We start from the raw sequence: 26272 nt of genomic DNA on the forward strand, positions 1-26272 counted from the left end.
TTCCAGGTTGATGGTTATTTTCCTTTAGTTTTTCAAAGATCTCCTTCTTTTAGTCTGTGTTAAGATGCCTTTTATCAAGCTAATAACATATGTGTTTCTTTCTTTGGCTGTTTGTTAGATCTCCCTGCCTTTGGTATACTTCAGTCTTATTAGAACGTGTCTAGGTGTTCAGTGATTTTCACTAAAGCTACTCAGGACACACTAGGCTTAATAAGTGCAAAATTCATATTGTCGATCAGTTCCAGCAGTTAAGGTGATGTAAAGAATCACTACTTATTGTAACTATCACTGTAGATTTACTTTATACAGTGTTCTTGTCATACTTTTTGATAAAAATACAAATTAATGAAGGAAAGATGAAAAGTGAAGAAACTAATTTAAGAAATTACTATGTGTAAGTCTATGGCAATATGCTTTAAACTATGCATGAAATTGTTTTCTAGAAAATGTAGATGATCAAAACTGGCTCTGGGAGCTCAATATAGACAAACATACAGACATACAAACATATAGACAAAATTGAAAACAGGATAAATGGTCTAACAACAAAGGAATTAAAAGTTCAGTAAATAGTGATATATATAGCCAGAAGTCCATAGAGTACAGCTAAGTGAAAAAGAAAAAGTAGAAAACACTATTATTTTTATTTACCTTGCATAAGTAATTTTATTTACAAATTCAAATAATTTTCCTATAGATTCTGGGGGAATTTCGTAACTTCAGATGGTAAAATTTAGTATTTGTTATTTTTTTTCATTATGGAGACTTTTTTCTATGATTAAAATGTATTTACTGAAGAAAAGAACAATTAAGAGTTTAGTCCCTGAGACAGGGAACAGAACACTGAAGCAAACTATCACTACTTCTAATTAACATTATTCTAGAGATTGTAGCCCCTGAAATAAGACAAGCAAAAGGCATAAGATTTGGAAAAAATGAAGATAAACTCTTACTAATGTAGACAGCATGATTGTGTGCCTAGAGAAAATTTGAAAACCTACAAACTCTTAGAATAAGAAGTTTACATAGGATAAATATAAAAATATAATTCATTTCCATATAGTAGCCACAAATACAAAACGACATAAGAATACTATTATCATTCATTAAAAAAGCATCCTGTACGTAGGAACAATTCCAACAAAAGATGTGAAAAACCTCCACACAGAAAAGTGAAAAGCATTGTCAAAACAAGTAATATAAGATCTAAATAAATATCCCAAACACTGTGTTAGGGATCAGAAAATTCAGCACTGTAAATGATATCAGGTTTCCCCAAATTCTATTGATATGATGTGATTCCAGTGAAAATCCTAGAAACTTCTTGTGTGGAAAGTAACAAGTATTTCTATAATGAATATGGAAATGCAAAGAGTCAAGAACAGTGAGAGCAATCTATATTACCAAGAGCAAAGCTGGAGGACTATAGCACCAGATATTAAGACTTATTATAAAATAATTAAATAATTAAGATGGGAAAGTATGACACTGGTTAGACAAATAGAGCCAGGGGATGCAATAAAGTTTGGAAACAGACCCACATGTCTATGATGGCCTGGTGTATGATAAAGATCGCATTATATACTTCAATGAAGAAAGACTGACTTCAACAAATGGCCAATTGAATTTCACTAATGAGAACAGCAAAAACAACAAAATACCTGAATATTCCTCACACTGTACACAAAAATCAATTCCAGATGAAATGGAGATACAAATGTGCAGGTAAAATAAGTCTTCTGCAAGAAAACTCAACATAATATTTATATAACTTTGGGAAGGCAGGACTTCCTGATCTGGACCCCTAAATATTAATAACTCTAAAAAAAACAATTTGATATAACACAATTTAAATAATGGTAAGAAAACCACTAACCATAAAAGAAAAAGGAGTCAAAATAAATTTGACTCATTGATATTAAATCCATATTTATCAAAAGACATTCTTATGAGATTAAAAGACTGAAGAATATTAGAGCAATTGTTAAACATATAATTAACAACATATTGCATTTAATATATATATAAACTATATACACATCGAAAAGTAAAAGACAGGCATTCTGGTACACAAAAAAAAAATGGGCAAAAGACTTCAACTGGCAGTTTATAAAAAGAGGATATTCAAAAGGCCAATAAACATAAAAATTTGATGTTTATAAAAATAAACATTTATAAAAGCATGTTGTCCTTGATGAATCATCAGGAAAATGCAAATTTAAACTACTACACACTCACTGGCATAGCTAAAATGAAAAAGTCAGGGCGCCTGGGTGGCTCAGTTGGTTAAGTGTCCAACTCTTGATTTTGGCTCAGGTCATGATCTCACAGTTCATGAGATCAAGCCCCACATCTAGCTTTGGGCTGACAGCACAGAGCCTGCTTGGGATTCTCTCTCTCTGTCCCTACCCTGCTCATGTGCTCTCTCACTCTTTCTCTCTCTTTCAAACTAAATAAATAAATTAAAAAAAAAAAAGAGGGGTGCCTAGGTGGCTCAGTTGGTTAATCGTCTGACTCTTGGTTTTGGCCTTGGTCATGATCTCACGGTTTGTGAGTTGGAGCCCCACGTTGGGCTCTGCACCGACAGCACAGAGCCTTCTTGGGATTCTCTCTGTCCCTTTTACTATGCCCCTCCCCCCACTCACACTGTCTCTATGTCAAAATGAATGAATGAATGAGAAAGAAAGAAAGAAAGAGAGAGAGAGAGAGAGAAAGAACAAATGAAAGAAAGAAAGAAAGAAAGAAAGAAAGAAAGAAAGAAAGAAAGAAGAGGAAAAAGAGAAAGAAAGAAAACGACAGTCAATGCCAAGTGTATTTGGAAGGTGGAAACCTGGAAATCTTAACTAAGTGGTGATGGGAGTAAAGACAGGGATATGATCACTTAGGGAGATCATTTGGCAGAATCTACCAAGGCTGAGCGCAGGACTCACCACTACTCAGAAATTCTAGTGCTTAGCTATGCATCCAAGAGAAAAACATATGTGTATTCACCAAATAATACATGAAGGCATATTCAATATGGTACCTCACACCAGATAAAAACAATCCACACATCCATCAATACCCAGAACGAATAAATAAATTATGGTATATCCATGCAATGGAATAATCTAGCTCTATCAGTGGGAGGGAAAGGTTGCAGAAATGAAGATGTAACACCAATCGCCCTGTATAATTCCACTTTATATATTGTTCCAATTAGGCAAAGCTCATCTTAAAGCAGGATAGTGATTATCCTTGCGAATGAGTGATTCAAATGGAGCTCAAAGGGCACATGTTGTATCTTGATGATCCTGTATTTCTGGTTTCTTATCTGGCTGCTGATTACATGGGGGGTTATTTCATGAACAAGCCACATACTGACTGACAGTTGGTGCAGGTTCAGGCGTACATGTTACATGTTCGTGAGAAGCTTCCACACACACGCAAACAACCATGCAGCTTGGTGCTGTGAGTTGTGCCAATTTGAAAACTGTCTCGTGACTGACAAAAAAACACGATAAAACAAAATGTAAACACAAAAACTTAACAGCCATTTAAAATAAAAGAAATACGAAATGTCAATACGCCAGACACTATACAACTACGTAGGGAACATTTAAAAATGAAAGAAAATAGAGTATCATCCTAAAGCTCCCATTCCTTTCAGACACAGGCCCGTGAGGAAACAAAAACCATACACACTACAAGGCCACATCACAAGCTCCAACAGATATGCATAAAGCTTCAGGTCGATACAGAGGGGCATGTGTCCAGTTCTGCCTCAAGATGTCTAGGAGGGGTCTTGTAAGACAGAAAAAAAGGAAGGGAATTCAAGTACAAGCAAAGGGACAAAATTAGTAAACAAATACAAAAAGATGTCAAAAACGTCAAAAAATAAAAGCAACAAATAAACATAAGAAACAAAATGTTGTAGAGACAGTTTCTCTTCCCACCAGACTGACAAAGATTAAAAGACTTTATTTGGTTTCAGTGAAATTGTGGAGACCCTCCCTTTTCATACACTGGTGGAGGCCATAACTATTCTTTTTAAAAGCAATTTCATAACGGCCCTAAAAACGTAAATGTGCATACACAGCATGGCTGATCACAGTGACAAACCAAAAACAACCCACGTGTCCCGACAGGGTATGGTTTAAGTAAACGATGGTACAATCAGGCAACGGACTGTTACGCGGTGACTAGACGGGATGAGGTGGAATTGTGAGAAAGGACCTAAAATGCTGACTATGTTTATTAACGGAGAAGAAAATGCTCAGAATAAAATTATGGCGTGATACTATTTGTGTAAAAGTAATTCAATAAATAGATAAATGAATAAATAAAAGTGTATAGATTTGTGTTTGCATAGTGAAATTCTAGAAATACGTAACAATTTTTCAGTAGTCATCTTTCACATCGAGGAAGACAGCCAACTACTTTTCAGCCTTTTGATTTTTCTGCAACACTTTTCCAGTGTTTCAAAAATAAGTGAAAATAGATACTTTGAATTGCATGCCAGTGAGCTTGAATTTATTCTGCACATAATAAGCAGACCAAAAATCATTTTCTGAAGTGAGAAAGTGAAATGATCATTTTTGCTTTCTAGAAATATTTGTATTAAGACCTATAAAAATGTGGGGGTGCCTGAGTGGCTCAGCTGGTTGAGTGCCTGATTCCCGACTTTGGCTCGGGTCATAATCTCATGGTTGTGAAATGGAGCTGAACCCCACATGGGGCTCTGGGCTGGGAGTGCAGCCTACTTAAGATTCACTCTCTCCCCCTCTCTCTGCTCCTCCCCAGCTCACAAGCCTTCTCTCAAGAAACAAAACAACACAAAACAAAAAGGCATGTAAAAATGTTTCCACAATTTGACCTAACAAAGATTTTCCTAGAAATGTATTCTAAGGTATTAATTATAAATATAAGCAAAAGTTTACTTGCAATACTATTTTCCATATGATTATGTATAATATCAAAAATTAGAAATAACATAATTACTAACAAGAGACAATATTTAACCACAGCCACTCACACTGCAGAATAGACACAGGTACACGTAACATGCATGTAAGACACGTCAACATGCTCATAATCGTGTCTGCTAGAGGTATAATGTGTGTCTTTTTTTTTTTTAACATTTTTCAAAATGTCTATATATGCCTTCATTTTTGGTCATATTAAACCAATGTTTTTAATAAAGAAAATAAAACACCTTCCCTAGCATGGGAACAATGGACTAGAGAAAGCCCTCCCAGGATGGTCAGTTAACAGGTCTCAGGAATGAAAAGGGTCTGAACAGGAGAGTGGTGGCCACGGTGGGTGCGTGAGTACTACCTGGGAGCTTCAGTCACGGCATTAGTGAGATGTGAGGATCGTGTGAGTGTGGGCAGGAGGGAAGCTTAGGGTACGAAGAGTTTTGCCTTCCGTCCGTGGATACATGCTTATGACATTCACGCAGATAGACGCTCAGATGATGGTAGCTGTAGGATCGAAATGCTGAATTCAAAGAAGAAAATGGGTTATTTTTAGATGGGATAATAAGAACGAAATTTTTGTTGAGGAGTTGACATTTCAACTGGGTCCTAACAGATGGGAAGAATCTGGAGACGAGGCAAGAAGGAATAATTGGGGAGAACAGAGGTCAAGAGACAGAGCTGGTGTAGCACAGCTGGGATTAGGGACTAACACATCTATTCGTAGTTGGAGACAAATTTGTGAAGGCACAGTAAGCCAAATCAAAGGCGGTATTACAGCTCTTGTTAAGGAGCTTATGCTTGCTGATGAGCGATGGGAGTGTTGCAGAGACTGGGGAGGGGAGAGCACGGATTTGAAAGGTCAGCTGGGAGAAGATTAAAATAAGGAAGGTAATGAGCATGTTAAGTAAGGAACTGGAAGAGTAAGATAAGAAGAAAGGAAGATGAACAAACGGAGAACTGACAAGGCTTTGGTGCATCTGCACTGAGTTTTTTCTAAGTGCTTATAATGAGGAAATTTAATGTAATTACCAAAGGAATGCTGTGAGACGTAGACCAACATCTTGGACTTCCTTTTTGGGGAAATGCTGGAGACTGAGGAAGGAGAAATAAGGAAGAGCAGAAGATAATCCTGATAATTAAAATCCCCAACCACTTGGAGGAAGGTGGATGTTAACAGAACTAGGGGATGCAGAAGTAGAAACAGGACCAGGGGGAATGATAACAGCAATGACAGAAGTTGATGTATTTGGAGTACATCTGTGGGGGTCTCGGTGTCTACGAAACAGGGTAATGTCCATGTTTCCACTGCCCACTACTTCTCCTATATCTCCATCTAGCTTCGATTCCAATTTCACTTCGCATGTTACCACTTTTCATTTTTTTCTGTACTTTTGTCTTTGTTGGCCAATGCCCTTTTTCATGATGTCCATGCAGAACGTCAAGTGGGTTTATGGAGGAAACGAGGCAGCAACGCAACATGCCCTGTGCATGAACTTGGTAGCAGATGCACATGCTCAACTACTCGAGGACTTGGAAAGAAGACACGGTCACTCAGCGACGGCTGTGTGCCTCCATTATTTGTGTAGTGACATGGGGACTGAACAGTGAAAATGGAAGTCTGTTCTTTATGCAACTGTTCAGCCCGTCCACAAGTTTCTGCGGAGATTCCGGCCGCATGGTTGGAGGAGGGCTGTTAAATAAAGAAGTAATAACCGAAACTGCGCTTGTGAGGATCCCGCAAAGTGAGGAGTGCCGCAGCCCTCCCGCCTCTCTCTTCCTGGCTCCTCAGTGGCTGGGGAGGTACGCTAAACCCCGCGGCTGTCCCCGTGGCTCCAGGCTAAGGACTGGAAGCCAGCCAAGACACGGCGGACTTGTCAGTGCTAATGGTCTCTTTCCTCCTTTTGATGGCTGAAGTTCTCGTGGCTGGCGAATTCCTCACACTGTCTACAACAGATAAGTATAATCTGTGGTCTAAATAGGAAAGGAGAAACCTCAGATGTGTTGATTCCTGGCCCCGTGCTCAGCTGTTAGGTCCTCAAAAGGCTTCCAACTCAGGTTCCCGGCACATTGGCTAAGGCTCAACATTGAGACCGGACACACTTGTCTCATGAGTGGAGGTCACTGGCCCACCACTTTCCTCTTGACTCTATTGCTTATGGGGATTTTGAAGTCTGGTCAAAAATAAATTAAAATATCCCTACAATTCCAAGCCAGACCTCACTGTACTCTATCACATGGGATAGCCAAGAAACAAGTCCAGGGCACATCAGGTTGAGCTGAGGTCCAGCAACCCATATTTCACTTTCTGTAAAATCTGGATAGGGACAGTTTTGACAATCGTGGTAAATTTTTGATATGCCTCTGATGTTTCTAATCCTGCCCGAGCTTCTCCAAAAGAATTCCCCTTAACCATACCTCCCAATGTAATTTCCTGCGAACGACTAGGCACAGAAATACCTGCCAAGTGAGTTTTCCAGACAATTACACTTGCAGAAAGGCAATTAATACCAACGAACAATATACACGTCTTTATGTAAAATGTGGCCTTCGATGCTGCTTGCTGAAGATGTTTATAGTGCTGTTATCTTTATTATATAAATTACAGCTGTGTTCAGCAATATACACAGAGTCTCTTGGAGAAATGTTTACATGGAACACTAAATGTGGCTACATGTACTACAATGTCTTGTGATTAGACTTTTAATTAAATTCAGCTCAGGTAACTGCTTTATAGAATATATGTTAAAATTACAAACCTCTTCCAGACCCAGGTGCCCTATAACAATAACCATTCAGGGGTCATCTATTGCCTATGCCTAAAGCTATGCAATAGGCAATCAGCAATTGCTCGGGGCTTCAGTGAAATCAAAATGGGTCCAACAATAATTGGCCCTGAAGTGTGTTGAAACCATTTTTTAAATAATTTCTGGGATCCTGTTGTTTATTCATTCTTTGAGAGTAAAAACATTTACATTAAATGAATCAGAGTCTGAATGTATAATAATGAATTCCATTTATATGAAGAATTTTTAAATACTTAAATTAATCCCTGAACTCATGTTTATATGACTGATGTATTCTTCATTATCAAACAAACAGTTCAGTTAATACTGGCTAAGTTACCAGTGGAATAACAAGGCTTAGATACTAGCCAACAAATATCAAAGCTAAAACTGGACCCTATCTTTCTGAGTATTAGTACCATTTAAAGCCTAAAATTGTACATCATGTACTTTTAATTATGTTTGCTTTCCAAAGTGCCACACCAAAACCAATGTATTTTCTTAACAAAGAGGAATCACCAGAAACATCTTGAGAAGAAACTGAACATTGATTGAGTAAATTAATTATAAATACTGATGCTTCCTTCTTGATTTCCTTATTAGGAAGGACTTTATGGCTTAAATCAAAAAGACCTGTTTACAAATTTGCTAAACTCTCATAGTTGAAAGACATGGAAGAGAAGGACAACATCCCCAGAACAACAAATTAGTGTATTCAATGTCTTTTTTCCCTAGAATCCTAATGGTTAAACATCAGAGCCCAGTCCATGATATAAAAGTTCTACAGTTGTTATTACCTCAACTCATTCTTTATTACTTTCTTTTCTCTTTTCTTATTAAAATGTTAATGAAGTATTAGATTCACCTGCCAAGAATGAATTCATCCCCTGGTTTGCATTTAGGAGAACAATGCTTATTTTAATTCTTAGGAAACAAATCACAAAGGAACTTGTAAGAGATACAGAAATTTGAAATCTCCCTAAAAGAAAATATATCCTGTTTATGTCAAGTTATTTTGGGAATCATAAAATATCCTTAGAATTTTTCAAAATAAAAGCTAGTATAATGGCTTTTATAATACTCAGGTCAAGCATTCAGGAGTTAAAGGTTAAGAAATAATATTTAGTTTTATTTAGTTCAGTGGAAAAGTGCATTGATTTCCATAAAGATTACAGATTCTTACATTGTTACTCTAATATATCTTATTTTCGTCACAGTGGGTCAATAATTATCTAATTAACCATTTATCTTAATCAAGGTCACAAGTTAATTTTTACATCATTTATTATAAACTGACATCTTGCATTATATATGTGATTGACATGCCTTCTCTTGCTCCTCTTAAGTAATGAGAATTATTTTTTGTTAGGCTTTGAAAGTGGTAATAGTCTGTGCCATGTTAGTTTAAGATGGCAAGATATTCGGGGCGCCTGGGTGGCTCAGTCGGTTAAGCGTCCGACTCTTGGTTTTGGCTCAGGTCATGATCTCACGGTTCCTGAGATCGAGCCCCACATCTGGCTCTGCACGGACAGCAGCTAGCCTGCTTGGGATTCTCTCTCATGTCCTTTCTCTCTCCTTCCTTCTCTTTCTGCCTGTCCACCACTCTCACTCTCTCTCTCTCTCAAAATAAATAAACTTCAAAAATTATTTTTTAAAAAGACGGCAAGATGTTCGTGTCACAGTGTGAAAGAGAGCTGTGGGTTTCAGAGGATGGATGTCCGACGAAGGGAACGGAGCATCACAGGATACAATATGCATCTCTCCTCGGCTTTCATTCCCGTTTATTGTCACTAAGTTATAAAATTGCAGCATGATGGATCTATGTCTGTTTTACATACATTCCTAAGTCTGCTAGGGTGCCTTTTATGAATAAGGACAAAAAAAATCAGTGCTTTATGAATGCTTCTGCCCATTCACTTGCCCCATAAAGAAGTTTCTGTGTTTGATCTCCCACTTGATTCAACTTCATATATTTGAAGAAGGAGCTGAATTGGCCACTCAGTCTCTCGTGGTCTTCCTGGTGCACAAGGCAGTGAACGGACTGGACATCTGTGGATTAGGACTGTTAAGGGTGGGGCAGAATTGTTCATCTTTTTTTTTTTTTTAATTTTTGTTAACTTTATTTATTTTGAGAGAGACAGAGACAGTGAGAGTTGGGGAGGGAAAGGAGACAGAGAATTCCAAGCAGGCTCTGCACTGTCAGCACAGAGGAACCCGAAACGGGGCTTGAACCCACGAAACCGTGAAATCGTGACTCGAGTTGAAACCAAGAGTCGGATGTTTAACTCACGGAGCCACCCAGGCGCCCCAGGGTGGGGCACAATTTTTAGACAGTAAATTGTGTACAGAGATTTCAGAAGAATTACAATGAAAGGGAAAAAAAATAAATGAACACACAGTAAAATGATACTGCAAAGGACTGTGTTCTCTTCTTGTTCATGAGAACTATGATCAAGAAACAACTTATTTTGAAATTACTTTTTGATTTACGTGCTGTGGTTTTTGACATGGCCTTCTGACCAGAACATGGAAAACTTGCTTTGCAAAGACTACTTTTTGTTGGTTTACTTATCCGTATAAAAAGATTACCATAATAACCAAGACCCATCAATTAAAATAGAGTATTTTCTTTTAAAATGTTTGCACAATTTTCTGTGATTTTTTTTAAGTAGGCTCCATGTGTAGTGCAGAGCCAAACATGGGACTCCACTCACAACGCTGAGACCAAACCCTGAGCCAAGATCAAGAGTTGAGCTTAACCATCTGAGACACCCAGGTCCCCCAATTTTCAGTGATTTGTAAATATTTTCATTTCTATGTGTAACTTTAGATTGAAATGCTTTCCTGGTTTACCTCAAACTTAACTTCGGTATATGGCAAATGACCACATATTCTCCCCAACCCTGTATGCAAGCCCCTTTTCAATATGACTTTGCTTTTCTTTCCGTTAAGGGCTGGAGTGTATTTCTTCAAACTTTATCTTGCTCATGAGCTTTGCTTTGACAAATGGCATGTTAGCAAATGTAACGCAAGGCGAAGTTTGAAAAGTGTGCCCTCTCTTGCTGCCGGGAAAGTTCCATCGTGATTAGTTTACTGAAGAAACAGCAGTCTGGTATCGAGAGGCCCCAGCCTTCCGACACATCCAGCTGAGATGTGCACACCTGAGTGACACTATCCTGGACCACCCTGCCAAATGTGCCCAGCCCAGGACTGCCCAGGCAACCCACAAGGTCAAGGGCAGATAAATCACTGTCTTATGCAACTAAACTTTGGTGGCCAGTTTGTTATGCGGCAAAAGCTAACCCTAACCCTAACCTTTACTTCCTTTTTCTCTTTTTTATAGATGGCTTAACACAAGTTCTTAAAGGAACACCAAAGTAAGCGTGTGAGCCAACCAAAACTGTATGAGCACCATTACGTGTTTTTCTTTGACTCACAAACTTAAATCTAGTCATGGATAATAACAGATGTACTATTATCTCCACTACAAATACAGAAGACACGACCGTATTCTAAAACTGCATCGCAGAAACCAAAGTACAACAGGTACCTGATGGTCTTTCCTGGGTCGGCCTCGATGGTCCAGGTACAATGCAGGTTGTTGTCATAGGGAGCAGGGTAGCCGGGAGACAGGATGCGCCCTGACGTGGCAGCATGGATATGACCACCACACTCCGCTGCGAGAGACAGGGAAACAGGAGGGGATTCACTCCAGGCCCACGGATTTCCATACAGCTCTTTTAATAACAACCCCCCAAACCATCAGGTCCACATTATACACAAAACCAAACAAAATCACATTCGTCCGTCTCCATCATTTGTTTCCTTTACTTATTCCCAAGCATCACCCTGACGGAAAGACATAATCTGCTACGTAATTAAAGCCGAGAGTATAAAACAATGAAACACTTGAGTTATAATTCCAATAGTAATTCTGTGCAGACAGCCTCAGTAAAACAGTACCAGGAAATCGTCCTTTCCTACAGAAAACAAGAAACAACAAAAAGACATGCATATCTTGGAAATACATAAAAACCTACACTGCAGAGAGAGCGGAAGAACCCTGCCCTCTTCCGAAGCACCGTGGGGCTCCTGCTCTCAGGTATGCTTTTGTGTAGTGAGGAGGCCAACTTCCCAACTCACCTACACAGGAAGGCAGGGGCTTGTCCCACACTCTCCGGTCGCCACTCAGGCAGGTCAGACTGTTGCTGCCATGCATGGCATAGCCTGGGTTACAGCTGTACAGAACTACAGTGTCAGTGAAGTGGCCTTCATCTCGGATCCTATAGCCATAGTTAGGGATTCCTGGATCCTCACATTTTACTAGGTCAAAACCTATGAGAAAGGAGGGGAAAGATTGAGTAGAAGTAACGGTAGACTGTAGGTTAGCATCAAATAAAGATGAGATGGTGTAGGTTATCAAATGCCTCCCGGAGCTTGGAAAGAAAAAGAAGACTGTGAATTTAAAAAGGGAAAAACACAGTGGGTCTCGACTGGACTTATTTGGTAACCATGTGTCATCTCGTGATGCTTGATAATTTTATTTGTTCTTATCTGTTTACATAACTATACGGAGAGCCTCTTCTCCTAAGACTTCCAAATTCTCGTCTGCGAATCTAGGTTGCCTGCCAGCATGCTGAATTCCCCAGTAAGCCTTAGAGCCTTGTCTCATGGAGCTGTAAGCTTTGCCTACTTCCACATTCCTTCTGCCAAGCTCGAACTCTCCAGAAGGAGGGACCAGCCATGCCTGTGTGGCACAGAGCCTGAAAGGCACTCTTCAGGGTCCTTACTGCCAGCACGGACTGTAACCTACAGTCGTGACCCGCCCACCTTCACACCATCTTTCTCTGTAACTGCAAGAGCTTAAGCGTCACGGGAAACTGAAAAGTTGTTCCTACTCACAGAAGGCAGGCTTGTGAATTTCCACCTGCCACACTGCTGTGGCAGACAGTTAGGGGGGCTTCTGGGCAGCTAACTCCATGTGCGACGGAAACCCCAGAAATGAATCACTATAATGACTTCGCCAAACTTAGCTCTTAAACTCAAAGAAATAGATGACAGAAATGAAGATTTAGCTTCTGCAGTACTGAGAGCTGTATATTGCTTTTATGGGAGGCAATATATTACGGCCATCTGTGGAGACAGTCTTCCACTAACATTTCTCCCCTTGTATCCTGATGCAAATGTTGACCGTTTTAAAAAGGAGAGCTGGGAACTTGATGTACCACATGGTCTGTTAACATTAACTTCCACCTAACTTTGACTTCTTCCTTTCAGAAAAAAAGAAAATAAAAAAAGAAAAGAAAAGGGGGGGAGGGAAAGAGAGAGAGAGAGAGAGAGAGAGAGAGAGAGAGGGAGGGAGGGAGGGAGGGAGGGAAGGAAGGAAGGAAGGAAGGATGGATTTGTGATTTTTGATAGATCGGCCTGCCAGACTTGCATTTGAGACGGTTTCCATGGAGGACAATATATCCATAAATTCGCAACATAATGCCACCCTGATAATCTCTATATAATCAGGATTTGAGTTCTGCAGTTTTGTACAGGGGAGAGAAAATGACATGTGGTCATTTACACTCAAGTTGCTAACTCTCTTCCTAAAAGTGTCCACCATAAAGTATTAGTCGTTACTAACTATGCCTTTACAATAACTCTGATCTATTTAAGAAATGCAAATACTGAAAAACCTTGGATTGTGACTAACTCATTCTGCGAGTCTTCTGCAAGATGAGCAAACATTTCTAACAAATTTTAACGTGATACACGAGCGATGTCTTCCGATATGAGTAGTACGTGCCGTCGAATGTCACGTGATCCCAACTGAGCCAAGGGTTCTTGAGATTCGCTTTGATCTACAAGTGCCTTGGATGACAAGTGTGTTTCTGGAATGAATTATGCTGGCAAACCAAGGTTTTATTGTAATTTTAACTCCAGTTGCCCAGAAGGAAAGAACATAAGAGAACATCAATTCCAGTGCAAAACAAAGGGATATTTTAATTGACACAAAGGGGAGGCAGGCGTTTAGGGGAAGGGTCTCAGGGCTCACGCAGATATTTGACTACTCTAATCTGACCACAGACAGCCAACACACCGGGGAGAAAGCAAGCCAGTATCCTGCTGAAGTCGCGTCTGACAGACAACCACGGGACAGAAGTGTCGCAAAAGGCTCTACCCATCAATTAGTCTTTGCTTCTCCTTCTACAAAAGGGAAAACGGACCCGGAGTCTTCGTTGTTGTTGCTCTATGTGGTTCTTGGGTTGGAAGCACGGGGATCTGAGCAGTGCTTTAAAGCAAGGCCGCAGGGTGTGAGGAACTGAGGACAGAACCAGCAAGGAGGTGCGGCCACGCCTAAGGAGGGCCCCGCTCCTCGTAACAGGTAACGTCTCAGATGTTCCACTGCTTTGAAGTCAAGTTAGGTATTTAAGTATCAAATGCCAGCGGGAGATAAAATTGAAAATATTCAGTAGACAAACAAAAGCCAGGTATCAACAAGAGCCAGGGGTCTTCACCAGCGTCCACACCCTTGTGCCAGGACGCCGGGTAAGCCAAGGAATCCATACGAGGAGTTGACAGCCTACATGCTCAAGGACATGCAGGGATTATCAACGAAGAGCAAAGTCCGTGCAGGACAGCAGGCCCTGGGAGACAGTTACGACCTCCTGTCCCGTGGAAATTCACACCTGGCGGGACACGAGCCTCCGACCTTTCAAGGAGCACCAGAAATCGGGATTCCTTTTTAGTTTATAATGATTGTTGAGTGAATACATATTCTGAAAGTGGAGATGTTTAAAATCCAGAATCAGATTGTTAAAGCCAGATGTCAGCAACACAAAGGACCAGATGGTTTATTGGCTTTTGGTGAAGGCTTTAATGGCACTCGGAATGGGAGAAAAAGTTGGCAGATCCATCTAATGTTTCTTAGATTTTTTTTTTAAGTTTATTTATTTTGAGAGAGACAGAGACAGCACAAGCGGGCGAGGGACAGAGAGGGAAGGAGAGACAGAGAATCCCAAGCAGGTTCCATGCTGTCAGCACAGAGTTCAATGTGGGGCTCGAACTCAGGAAACTGTGAGATCCTGACCTGAGCCAGAATCAAGAGTCGGACGCATAACTGACTGAGCCCCCCCAGACCCCTCACCTAATGCTTCTAAACTAAGCTTTGAAACACAAGCACCTGCTGTGGAGTACTAAGGCCTGGACGAGGAAATGGTCAAGCTTGCCCAGGACCTCCCATGATGAGGACCAGTTGCTTCTGGGTGACAGAGAACTGTTTTGTTATAAAAGATTCCCTTGGCAGAGGTGCGTGCCCGTGCTGATAAAGTAATGACATTGAACTTCCTGTGTGATTTGTGCACTTTCTCACGAGCTTCTAGTCTGCAGCTTTACAGACAAACCTCTACAAGTAACCACTTGCGTTAAAACCTTTCTGGAGGAACGTAAAAAAGAACATTAGAGGGCAAATAATAAAACAACTAAAGATGTACTAATAAAAAAGTCTGCCAAGCCTTCTTTGGGTTGATTTTTTTTTTTTTTTTTGAGAAAGGTTTGACAGCTTTTTCTATCATTTAATCTTGAATTAAAAAAAAACAACACAACACATCCTATCACACAGTTGAGTCAAGTTGTCTCTGAAAGGGTAGTTGCTATCTCCAGTACCTGTGGTACTTGCTTTCTTACGGTGCCTTCTAGTAGTTTTTCAAAAGTTTGCTTATGTCTTCAACGGCATCATGAAATTCCTTATGTATAAAAAGTCCTACACTCGATTACTAAGCATCCAAAGCCTCTAGGCCCATCCAACGTCATGATAGGAAATACATTCCTCTTCCCTGTCAGACAGTTGAAAAGTATTTGGACATTCCAGAATTCAGTTTTCCAATTTTCAGTCCACCAAAGAGAGCTTTGTTCACACAAAATGCCCCACATGATTTAATAGTTCATTTCCAGTTACAGGTGGACCCATAGACTTTATTCCTGGAGGAAGCATTGAAAGTGGTATTGATCAATGTCTTGAAACGGCTGGAGAAATCCTCAGAAACCCCACATTTCCCTCGCTGTTGGGACTGTTGGACTCAGTCCGTCCACAAGCACCGGAAACACATCCCCGCTCTGCTCTCTGTCCACAAACTGCTGAATTCATTTCGACTGAGTTTGGCTTGCTTTGTGGTTAAGGAGTTGTAACATCATTGTGACTCTGAAAACATTTCAACACCGCTTTTAAACACCGGTGAACTCATAAGTTGCACTGATGTCTAACAGCAACATTCTGAAGCAGCAAAAAACTCCCTGATGAATTCCATGACTATTTCAGGAAAAAAAAATTTCCTGTGGTTAATCAAAACTACCTCAAAAAGTATTTTTAAGATTTATCTTTAGATCTCAAAGATACTCCTCCAAAGAAGAGACATTTCCTTTTTAATCTGAATCGGAAACACTTTATAATGACCAATCTTAATACTGCTAAAGGGTGATGACTTTAAAAATATAGAGAAGATGTCCCTTCCTGTCTTGGAGCCACCAGCCTGCATGAAATCAGTGTAGCAAATACTGGTTCTGTATATTCTTTTAGGCCACAGAACCTTTAAAAAAGATTAAAGCCAGTTATTTATTTCAAAACATTATCTATTAAGAGTTGTGATTGGTACTGAATTTATTTAGTAATTCCATTTGTGTCTATTTCCTGTGATTTCTCCTGAGGTCATATAAGTAGCAAAGATGCTTTGGACTAAATGTTCCAGGGAAAACAGGCTGTAAACATCAGGCAGATGGAAATGACCTCTCCACATCTTTTGCAGTATTTACCCAGTCTTAATATTTTTTAAGGATTAAATGGTATATATCTTGAGCATCTAACAAAATAATAGCATTATAAGAGACTTCCACTTAACTCTCAAGTATCTGGTCTAGTTCTTATCTTCCCCATAAAGCACTTGTGTGAGACAAGAATTTGCCCTGGATCTGATCCATTCTGTGCCTGCAGGCTGAATGAGGCCTGCAGTCATGAATTTCCCCAGCCTCTGTCTAAACAGCTTTTGAGAAGGTGCTTTCTCGTGTAGGCGAGCTTTGAGAACCACAACTGAGAAAGAAGCATATTCCTCATTCACAAGTCTGATACCTTCTCCTACAAACAACTGAAAAAGCTTCAAATATTCACAGAATCCTGTCATCATTTAACTTTGCCTGACACTTATTTCAATTTGAATAATGTACCTTTTGGTAAAAATCTCCTTAGTAATCTAAGAAAAGGTTGCCATGTGCAAAACCCAAAAAAACCAAAAACCAAAACAAACAAAACACACAAACACACAGAAAGGGACATGGCTTTCACATCTGCTTTCAGTAAAAAGAAGTACAGTAAAACGTTAGTTTGTGAGCATATTTTGTTCTGGAAACATGCTTGTCATCCAAAGCACTTGTATATCAAAGTGAATCTCCAGAATCATTGGCTCAGTTGTGCTCATGTGATGCTCAGAGGTAGGTACTAGTCACATTGCAAGGTATCGCTCGTGTATCGAGTTAAAAGGATTTGCAGTCATCTGGAAAGAAATGTTGCTTGAGACCAGAGTGCTGTTTCAGGTTATTTTGGTGCTTCACTTGAAAAGTAAAGTTCACTGATGAAGAATTTCCTGAAATGTTTGGATTCCTGCTCTTAAACCCAAGTCTCATTATTTAAGAATGAAACTCTAGATGAAGTATGTGTACTTGCATTGGAGTTTTAAGTTATTATTTACAAAATTACACATCAGTGCTGGTTTTTACCTACAACTGTTCTTGGTTTCAAACTGATTTTTTTCTATCAGCTAGTTTTTTTATCGTTTATTTTCCCCCAATATTATTTTATGACTGATGTTATTTCATCATTATGGGAGATGATACTGAGAATTTCCCCCAAATAGCAGTGTTCAACAGGATGGTGAAAACGTTTGAACAGAAAAATGAACTCCTGAGCTCCAGAGTGAGATATCAAAAAGCCCGCTGAAGTCCGGAGTGAAAATCAGATAGCCAAAGTAGCTACTTCTCTGGAACCATCTTGGTTTTCACGAAATATGTCACTAACAAACCATAAAGTAAGGTAATCATAGCTAAGAATTCTTGCAGTCAATCCTAAAATATTTTGTAATTCTAAATATATTGTATAGACCCAAAATGAGCCATTAATGTGGAATATACTCTGACCTCGCGTGGAGTTTATACAGTGATTCAAGGTGTTAATACCAGTTCCGGGAGGGCTTCGTGAAACACTTTGCACTGTCCGCCTTCTCCCTGATGTTTACCACTGCACACGGCTTGTGCCTGTTGAGAGTATTTACAACTGAGGATGGAGACTTGGCAGCCACATCAGGGTCAGCATCTACACCAGGGCAGGGAAAGGGTGGGCCAAGGGCATTTTACTCTGTGTTAGTTTTTAAATGCATCCAACTGGTGAAGACGGTGGCAACTCATACACTGTGGTAAGAACTTATAATTAGCACATTGTCTGAATTTTTAAGACATGTTTACTATGACTATGAGGCAGGGAATTTGTTAGTTACTGTGAGTAGAAGTGAACAGAACAGGGCCCTCTTGTCCATGGTCTACTTACCTACACAGCAAAAAAAAAAAAAGTATTTTAAAAACAATAAGAGGGGTACATGGGTGGTTCAGTCGGTAAAGCATCTAACTTTGGCTCAGGTCATGACCTCATGGTTTGTGAGTTCGAGCCCCGCACTGGGCTCTTTGCTGTTAGCACAGAGCTTGTTTTGGATCCTCTGTCCCTCTCTCTCTCTGCCCCTCTCCTGCTTGTGCTTTCTCTCTCTCTCAAATATAAACTTAAAAAAAAGATATGATACTTGTTACAGCAAAGGTCTGTGGGAAGGTTGAGAGAGGCACAGAAGGAAAGAGGAAGGTGGGACACAACTTTGCAGAAGAGATAAAACTGAGCTGTTCCGGAAGGAGAGTAGACATTGGCGGTCACAGAACCAGAAGAGAAGTCTCCAGATAAAGTCTTCATTATTATGTGGAGGTTTGGAAGAACACGGTGTATCCTGGGATGGAGACCAATTTCCGGTAGCATCTCACTGATGCTTTGCTGTAAAAATCAGGGAAGGGCTATCCTGCAGCCGCGGGGGGTGCACAGTGAGTCAGCCTGCAGTGCGATGTTGGTGGGCAAACAGGTGTGTGCACAAGGAAGTGACACACAGATATTTGTAGGTATTTGTATTTCAGAGAGAATCAGTGGCAATCTGGAGTGCGGACTGGAGTGAGGGAATAAAACAGGAAACAATTAAAAGATGTTTATCTAGCACTGAGGTCGGCTGCAGCAGTGGGATACAGGGTAGTGCACGGGGTAAAGTCACGTGTGTGTGCAAAACACGCAAACGTGTCATCATGCAAGGGGAGCCCGAGATGCAAGTAGAGGCAGCAGAGGGATGGCTGTGATGGAGAGGTGACACAAGGGAGAGAAGAGAGCTTGCACGAGGGTTTTGAGGGAGAAGAGAAACATCACGTCAGGTCCTGATGTCATCTCCTAACAAACCAGTGTATGATCCAGGAAAAGAAACCCTTTCATTAACACCTTCTTCTACAAATAACTACAAATAAACATGCTCTTAAGATATTTAGGGCACGAAACAAGAAAGGCTTATGGATCTTACTGTCCAATAGAGGAATCAGACACGATAAGGAATAGCAACAGACCTTCATGAGCACATCAGCAACAGAAATATGGAAGCCATGGATGACACCACCACAACCCTAACAGCTGTCCCTCCCCATCTCTATTTTCTATCGCTTTTCTGCTTTTCCTGATTACTTTTGTGTTTTCTGGTGTTCACTACTTTTTATATTGGAGAGAATAGTAGGAGGAACACAGAATTTTTTTTTTTTTTTTTTTTTTTTTTTTTTTTTTATTATTAGCACCATGCTCTAACCAACTGAGCTAACCAGCTGCCTCGGAATGCTTTGTTTTTTGTTTTTTTGTTTTTTGTTTTAATAGGAAGTTCTCTAAATTTTTATAAGTTTCGCTCCTATCATACAGAATTAAACTTAGTCAGGCGGTTAATATTAGTATTTGTCTGACATCACCATTCTGTACGTTCAGACTATCCAAGTCCTCTACATTTAAGTTTTAAGCAAAAATGTTGAAGTAAAAGAGTACTTTAATTGTAAATATAAGCTATTAATACTATTTTCATAAAATGTACTTTTCGTTATGATTTCTATGTGATGATGAAGCTAGTAATTTATATATAGTAGCTTAGTCTAGTAACACTTCATTGGATTGATAAAATACATTGGGAGTATAATATCCTACTATAATCTTTTCCTTTTTTGACCTAATATTAATGGGTATTAAAGTAAAAAAAAAGATGATTTAGATAATTTTATTGAGAAAACATATCTGGAAAATCTCCTTCTCTAATCTACGGCATTAATTAAATCATTTCTTTAACATCTTTTTATAGTGTCTACTGTACTTCAGATAATTTCCTAGGTACTGGAAATACAAAATTAATTGATCTCAGTCCTGGCTCACCAGGAGCTCACAATCTGTACAGAAAGACAAATAATATACAGCAGTGAACATCTTACATTTTAATGGGACATCCATTCAATACACACATATTAAACACTTAATTTATAATATATTTCACAAGATACTAAATCCTATTTCAGTATACAGGCAGAGCCTTGCCCTTTAGGGCCGACAGTTTAATTGGAAGTGTTCCTACTACATCACCAAGTGCTTAAGAAGAACAGAATGCACACACATTCTAGGAGGCAGCTGGAAGAGTTCACCAAGCTGGAGTCTTATGTCCTTCGTCAGGACTTCTGGGAAAACAGGATGCTAGTACAGGGCAACCCATTTATAGGCAGCCACACAGTATGAAATATGGCTGCTTCTAAATGAGCCACCTGTACTTTCCAAGGGGTACACAGGTGACCGCAAGTAACACGCCATGCTTGATTGTGGATGCTTCTTTCGGTTTTACGAGTAAAAACAAACATACATGCATACATATACACATTTATACGAAGGGATATCCAGAAGTACAATGAAACAAGTTCAACCAACCATATATCACATTTAATTGACTACATAAAATGCAATTTGATTATTTTCAGAATATATTCCCTAATAGAATGGTAGCTTTTACATTTCTTATTTGCAGATTAAGAAGTAACTTCCTCTCTGAAAAAGACTGTTTTCCACGGTGGGGTTGGGGTGGAGTTAGGAATAATATGCCTAAAAAAAAACCTCAAGCATTTTTTATTTTAAATTCTGAAATTCACTAATTGCTTAAAATAACTTGACTATTCCAAGAATCTGATTAACTACTGTTGATTTCCTTAAAATTTAGCTGTGGGAGTTGCAGTCCTGAAGAATCTTCATGGCCAAATACGAAGTTCAGAAGGAATGAAAACGCTAACAATTCACACTTAAATAATTTGATATCAAAACAGGGAAGAAGTTAAAGCTAGATTGAACACAGATTTCACTAGCTCGAGAAAATAAATATCAATATATAGAACCAAGACAAAGTGGCAAGTCAAAGTCTTCTACCAACATATTTATCAAAAATACCACAATTAAAATATATTTTGATCATATTACAACTGCATGTTTTTAAACCCCAAGACAGTTTCAGCAATGTTTTAAGAAACTTGAGCATTCCTACATAATTCAATTACGTAATTATCTTAAAAAAATTTTTTTTAATCTTCATTTTTGAGAGAGAGACAGACCGTGAGCAGGGGAGGGGCAGGGAAAGAGGGAGGCACAGAATCTGAAGCAGGATCCAGGCTCTGAGCTGTCAGCACAGAGCCCGACACGGGGCTCAAACCCACGAAGTGTGAGATCATGACCTGAGCTGAAGTTGTACTCTTAATCGACTGAGCCCCCCAGGCAACCCAAACTATGTAACTATTTTTAATGATAGAAAATTTTCAGATTTTTTTTTTTTTTGCCATATTGCTTATGAAAGTCTTGATCCGTGAAATGAAAATGGTGGGGAGAGTGGGGAACGGGAAAATAGGAACACATCAGTGAGTTATTTTTAAAACCATCATTTCTTGATAGTGGAATTTTTAGCATATGATATTAATTCCCATGGTCTAAAACTTGATGTTTATATTTGCATATTATCTGCATATGGGAATATCATGATTAACAATGCATTTACTTTTTATTGTACTTTAATAGAGAACTATAAGTTGTGGTTAATTTATTGTTTTCCCCCATGGATCTCATGGTCCTCTTTCCACTTAGGAACAAAATAAATAGACGGGGCACTGATTCCAGATGCTTATTTCCATAAAGGTGATCATGAAAAGGAAGGGAGCATGGTACGGGGTACCTACAGAACACATACTGTGCCATGCAATTCATTAGGCAGTTCTGTCCAGGACATCCCTTTTAATCCTGAAAATAATCTTAGAGAATGGTTAACTACAGGATCCTAAGTAGGACAGACTGGGGAGTTTTGTTAGAGCCCAAGTAAATGGAGGTGCCCCAGACAAAGTCAGCTTCCTTGTAGAAGCATGCAAGCCTGGCAGTTTAATGCACACAAGATTAAGGTGACAATTCTTGATACAGAGTGAGTTCCCCTTGGAGTGGCCCCTCACCTTCCCCTACTTGGTCCTGAGAGGAACCCCTCCCAAAGTTGGCTGTGTTCACCCTGGGCTCCTTCAGGCATTCTTGACAGGGCTACGAGGACTACCCAAGACACATCCTGATCAACTAGATAGGACTGTCTCTTCTTACTTGCCACCGAAGATTCACTCGATTTGGCCAAGAGAATTGTACTACATAACGAAAGAAGAGCATTTTGGAAAGTCCCATGGGGGACTTAATTCTTCTTTGCTCATAAAATAACTGTTACACTTTCTTTTCCCCGGAAAGGTTGTCCCCATTGGATCAAGAGACATGTCAAATTTACATGCAACCAAATGAACCTCACACTGATCTTCAAGAGATTATCCCGGAGGCAACTAGGGACATGAGTCCTGGTTCTGCGAACACGGCTCTTTCCTCTCCTCAGTCTGTGTATCTGATTCTTGGCAAAAGGAAAAAGAGAAAAGTGTGAGGAAAGCAAAGGTGCCATGGGAACGTGTAAACACCCCAAGTGGAAGAGGCAGAATGGTTGCAAACAGAACGATGCCCACGGGAAGAGCTGCTGAGAACACCCTAAGCAGAAGGCCAGGGGCCCAGGGGCACAAGGACTCACAGGAGATGGGAAATGAGGGACAACTGAGCTCTTCCAAACGACGTCTAGACTAAGTCCATTCTCAAGTTCACTTTCCTTTACCTCGTCCCACTTCTGTTTACAAGTGATAAATATGGATGGTAAGGCCTCTTTCTTCCTGCCCCCATGTTACAGAGATTTTTATAAGAAAAAGTAAAACATTTAACAGAACACACTGAACTCTTCCTAAGTAAACTTTGTATAAATATAAGGGATTACCAACAACACTCGGATTTTTTGCTGCTGTTAGTATTCATATGTTGTTATCTATATTATTCTACAACAAATAAATACAAAGTTATTGTCAAACCATATGCCAGAACGCACCCCCTCAAGCAATGTAGCCAGGCCATCAATTCCCAAGAAGCGACAGCCACAACCAGACCACTGCTGGCTTATCACGGCTTTAGGGGGTAAGAGTACTGTTCCTCATTTTCCACATCTCATTCTTCCAAAGAATTTCCACGCGAGTGACCACCATCCATCAGCCTAATTGTGACTTGCAACAGCCAGCCGGGGCTCGCTCAGCTCACTTCTGAGACCTTAGTAACAGGAACCACCTAACTGGAGACCTGCGTGCAGATACGACACTCGCTCATTCAGAGCTTTTCACACGTCCTGTGAAGGTGTATGATAAACACCACGAAGAGTTCATCTGCATTTAAGTTTTCATTTTTCTTTTTTTGTTACTTGAATTGAGTACTTCACTTTGTTTTGCATTTGGGTCTTCCTTTCCAGTGTGTGCTGGGGCGTTTCCTGGCCGGATCATTCTTGAAACCCAGGTGAGACTCATTCCTGTCACCATTCTGTCACCACCTCCTGCCCCCTGTATCCAGAGTAACTGCCTGACTGCATTTCTCATGTCCTCCAAATCATACCTGTCCTTTAAGACCAAATCCAGCCCATTCCTGTTAAGGCTCCCCTACCTAGTTCTCCTGAGTCCTCTGTCCTTCTTGAATTTCTTATGAATCCTACTGCAAAATATGTGACCATTGGTGTGCCACAAGTTATTTATTCTTCTACGCCTTCCTGTGTGTAGTTTATTATTCCATCTAAAAACTTGCTCCTTGAAGACAAGGATGGGATAGTGAGTACACTGTTTACCACATTATCTAAGGAAGTTCAGAAGTGGGAATAGAAACACCCTAATGTATTCATGTTACTGAGTTTCATTGGTGGTTATATTAATTCCAACTTGTCAGTGACTGCTTTTAATTCAAATAAGCTGTTAAGCTTCTAAAGATTTCCAAGTATTATTAAAATTAGGAAAATCACTGCTTATCTTTTGAGTATTCATACTAATTTTTTAAAAAATTGGGAAGATTTAAAAGTAATATTCAATCAGAAATATCCATCCAGCTAATGAAGATTAAAAATGGGTACAACAATATTACTTAACCAACTTTGAATGGAAGACACAGAGGTTCCTATTTTTCCATAAGCTGACTTTCCAAAGAGAGAGTCCCATCACATACTCAAGTGGAAATGTGTAATAACACATTTATATAATGAAATGGGTATTTCATAGATTTATTTCCATGGGATTATTGTATGAAATGCAATCAGAAGTCTTCAGCATTATGGACATAAAATGGTGTTATTTTGGTCACAGTGGATTCAGGTTGATGATGCTCAGATGACCGATGACAGATATTTCAAGCATTTTTGATAGCCTGAAAACTGAACAGGTTTTGAGTACAAGTAGAAAATTTTCATTCATTTCCTGATGAATTATTTGTTCACTTGTACTTTTCATCAGAACCAATCTATTCTTTTAGATGTGGGAATTCATCTTTTACATGAAAAAAAATCAGTTTCATGATGAAACATTCAAATTAATAAAGAAATAATAAACATGAATGAGCAATTTCTTAGCAATTATTTCGATTATCGTGCAGGGGCACAGATCAGTAAATACCTCTTCCAAAAGTTCCAATTCATACAGATCTTATTTCATACTGATGTGTGCTAACTACCTCTGGAAATTTCCACAAGAGACAGCTCTTCTATGAACATATCTGCTACCTCTTGGATTTTATTATTTGGCTCCTCAACTGATATTTTACTGACCAAGATGTATAATGTATCAGATTTCAATACATTAACCAAAGATGTAGAGAATCCTCTGGATACCTGACTCCAGATGGGTTTGCATCACGGTCAGACCTCACGACTGGAGCCTACAGGCCGTGCGGCCAGGTGGGTCCATCAGCTGTGGACTAAGCCTAACACCACCTAACCCTCACCCCCACACTCTGCCATGGAGGCAATGTTCCTGTTCAACCTATTTGCTATTTGGTAAAGGAAATAGGTTTCTGATTACTGTAACGATAAAGTCTTATCTTAAGAAATCCTAGGATTCGCAAATAAGTCCCCTGTTTTTATTATAGAGCTTAACAGTACTGACACCTGCATCATCATCCAGAACTCAGCCTGCAGCCACAGTTCCTTCCTTTTACCTCATTTAACAAGTCAACTCATCAAAGCCCTATAAATAAAGAGATTTTTAAAGATCTGTTGTTTACATCTTACCTCCATCACCTTGCTCTTATTGGCATTACCTCAGAATTAGATTACACAACATCTAACGGGCAAATGCTAACTTCATTCACATCTCCCATCTATGCTACATATGGAAGCAAGATTAAAAACCTAATACCAAGCACCGAGGGATGTCAAGACCCTATTATCCAAAAATGACATCTAAACCTCTTCTACTACAAATCGACCATCCCCGATTCCCCAAGTCAGTAAATAACACCCCTGGAGCCCACCGACACTGGAGTCACCTTGGGCTCCTCCTTATTTCATCCCCCACACACAAGCTGTCACTTATCCAATTGTTTTAGGGAGCTAAAAGGTAGACTTTGTTGAAATCATCACAAGAAAAATTTTATATCCCTTTGAACAGTAAAAATAGCTTTTGATTAATCCCAAGGTTGTAGAATTTCAGAACTAGGACTGTCCAAAAACAACGACTTATTTACAGAAGAAAAGTATGTGCTGCGATATGACAGATCACACAGCTGACAGGTGACACAGCTAAGACACTCAGTCCTAGTTTCCGGACACACAGGCGGGTGTATTCCTTTCGCCTGAATTTCACCAGTAAGTTAAATCACTTGACCATGTGTATACACTCTTACATTTGCTACGGAGTGCTGGTAACTGGATCATTCCAGAGTCTTTGCCAATTTCAAGCTGAAATTTCAAATTTTTTCACATCCTCGCCTAAGAGTTTAGTTTTGTTATTTAACAGGGGATTATGCTCATATCACTGTTTGCTGAAATGTTTACTTTGTTAAAAAAATGA

General features: G+C 39.6%; 1 protein-coding gene across 2 annotated transcripts in view; it reads right to left on the bottom strand.

Moving 5' to 3' along the window:
* The window catches only part of CSMD1 (CUB and Sushi multiple domains 1), a 2022422-nt gene that overhangs the window by 311520 nt on the left and 1684630 nt on the right, over positions 1-26272 (bottom strand). For both annotated transcript variants that reach the window (XM_043557450.1, XM_043557440.1), the window contains exons 24-25: positions 11885-12076; positions 11292-11418 (exon numbers count right to left, since the gene is read on the bottom strand). In XM_043557450.1, the coding sequence (XP_043413385.1) occupies positions 11292-11418; positions 11885-12076 (319 nt within the window). The remainder of the gene's footprint in view (positions 1-11291; positions 11419-11884; positions 12077-26272) is intronic.

The sequence above is a fragment of the Prionailurus bengalensis genome, chromosome B1, assembly GCF_016509475.1.
Source record: "Prionailurus bengalensis isolate Pbe53 chromosome B1, Fcat_Pben_1.1_paternal_pri, whole genome shotgun sequence".
Lineage (NCBI taxonomy): Eukaryota > Metazoa > Chordata > Mammalia > Carnivora > Felidae > Prionailurus > Prionailurus bengalensis.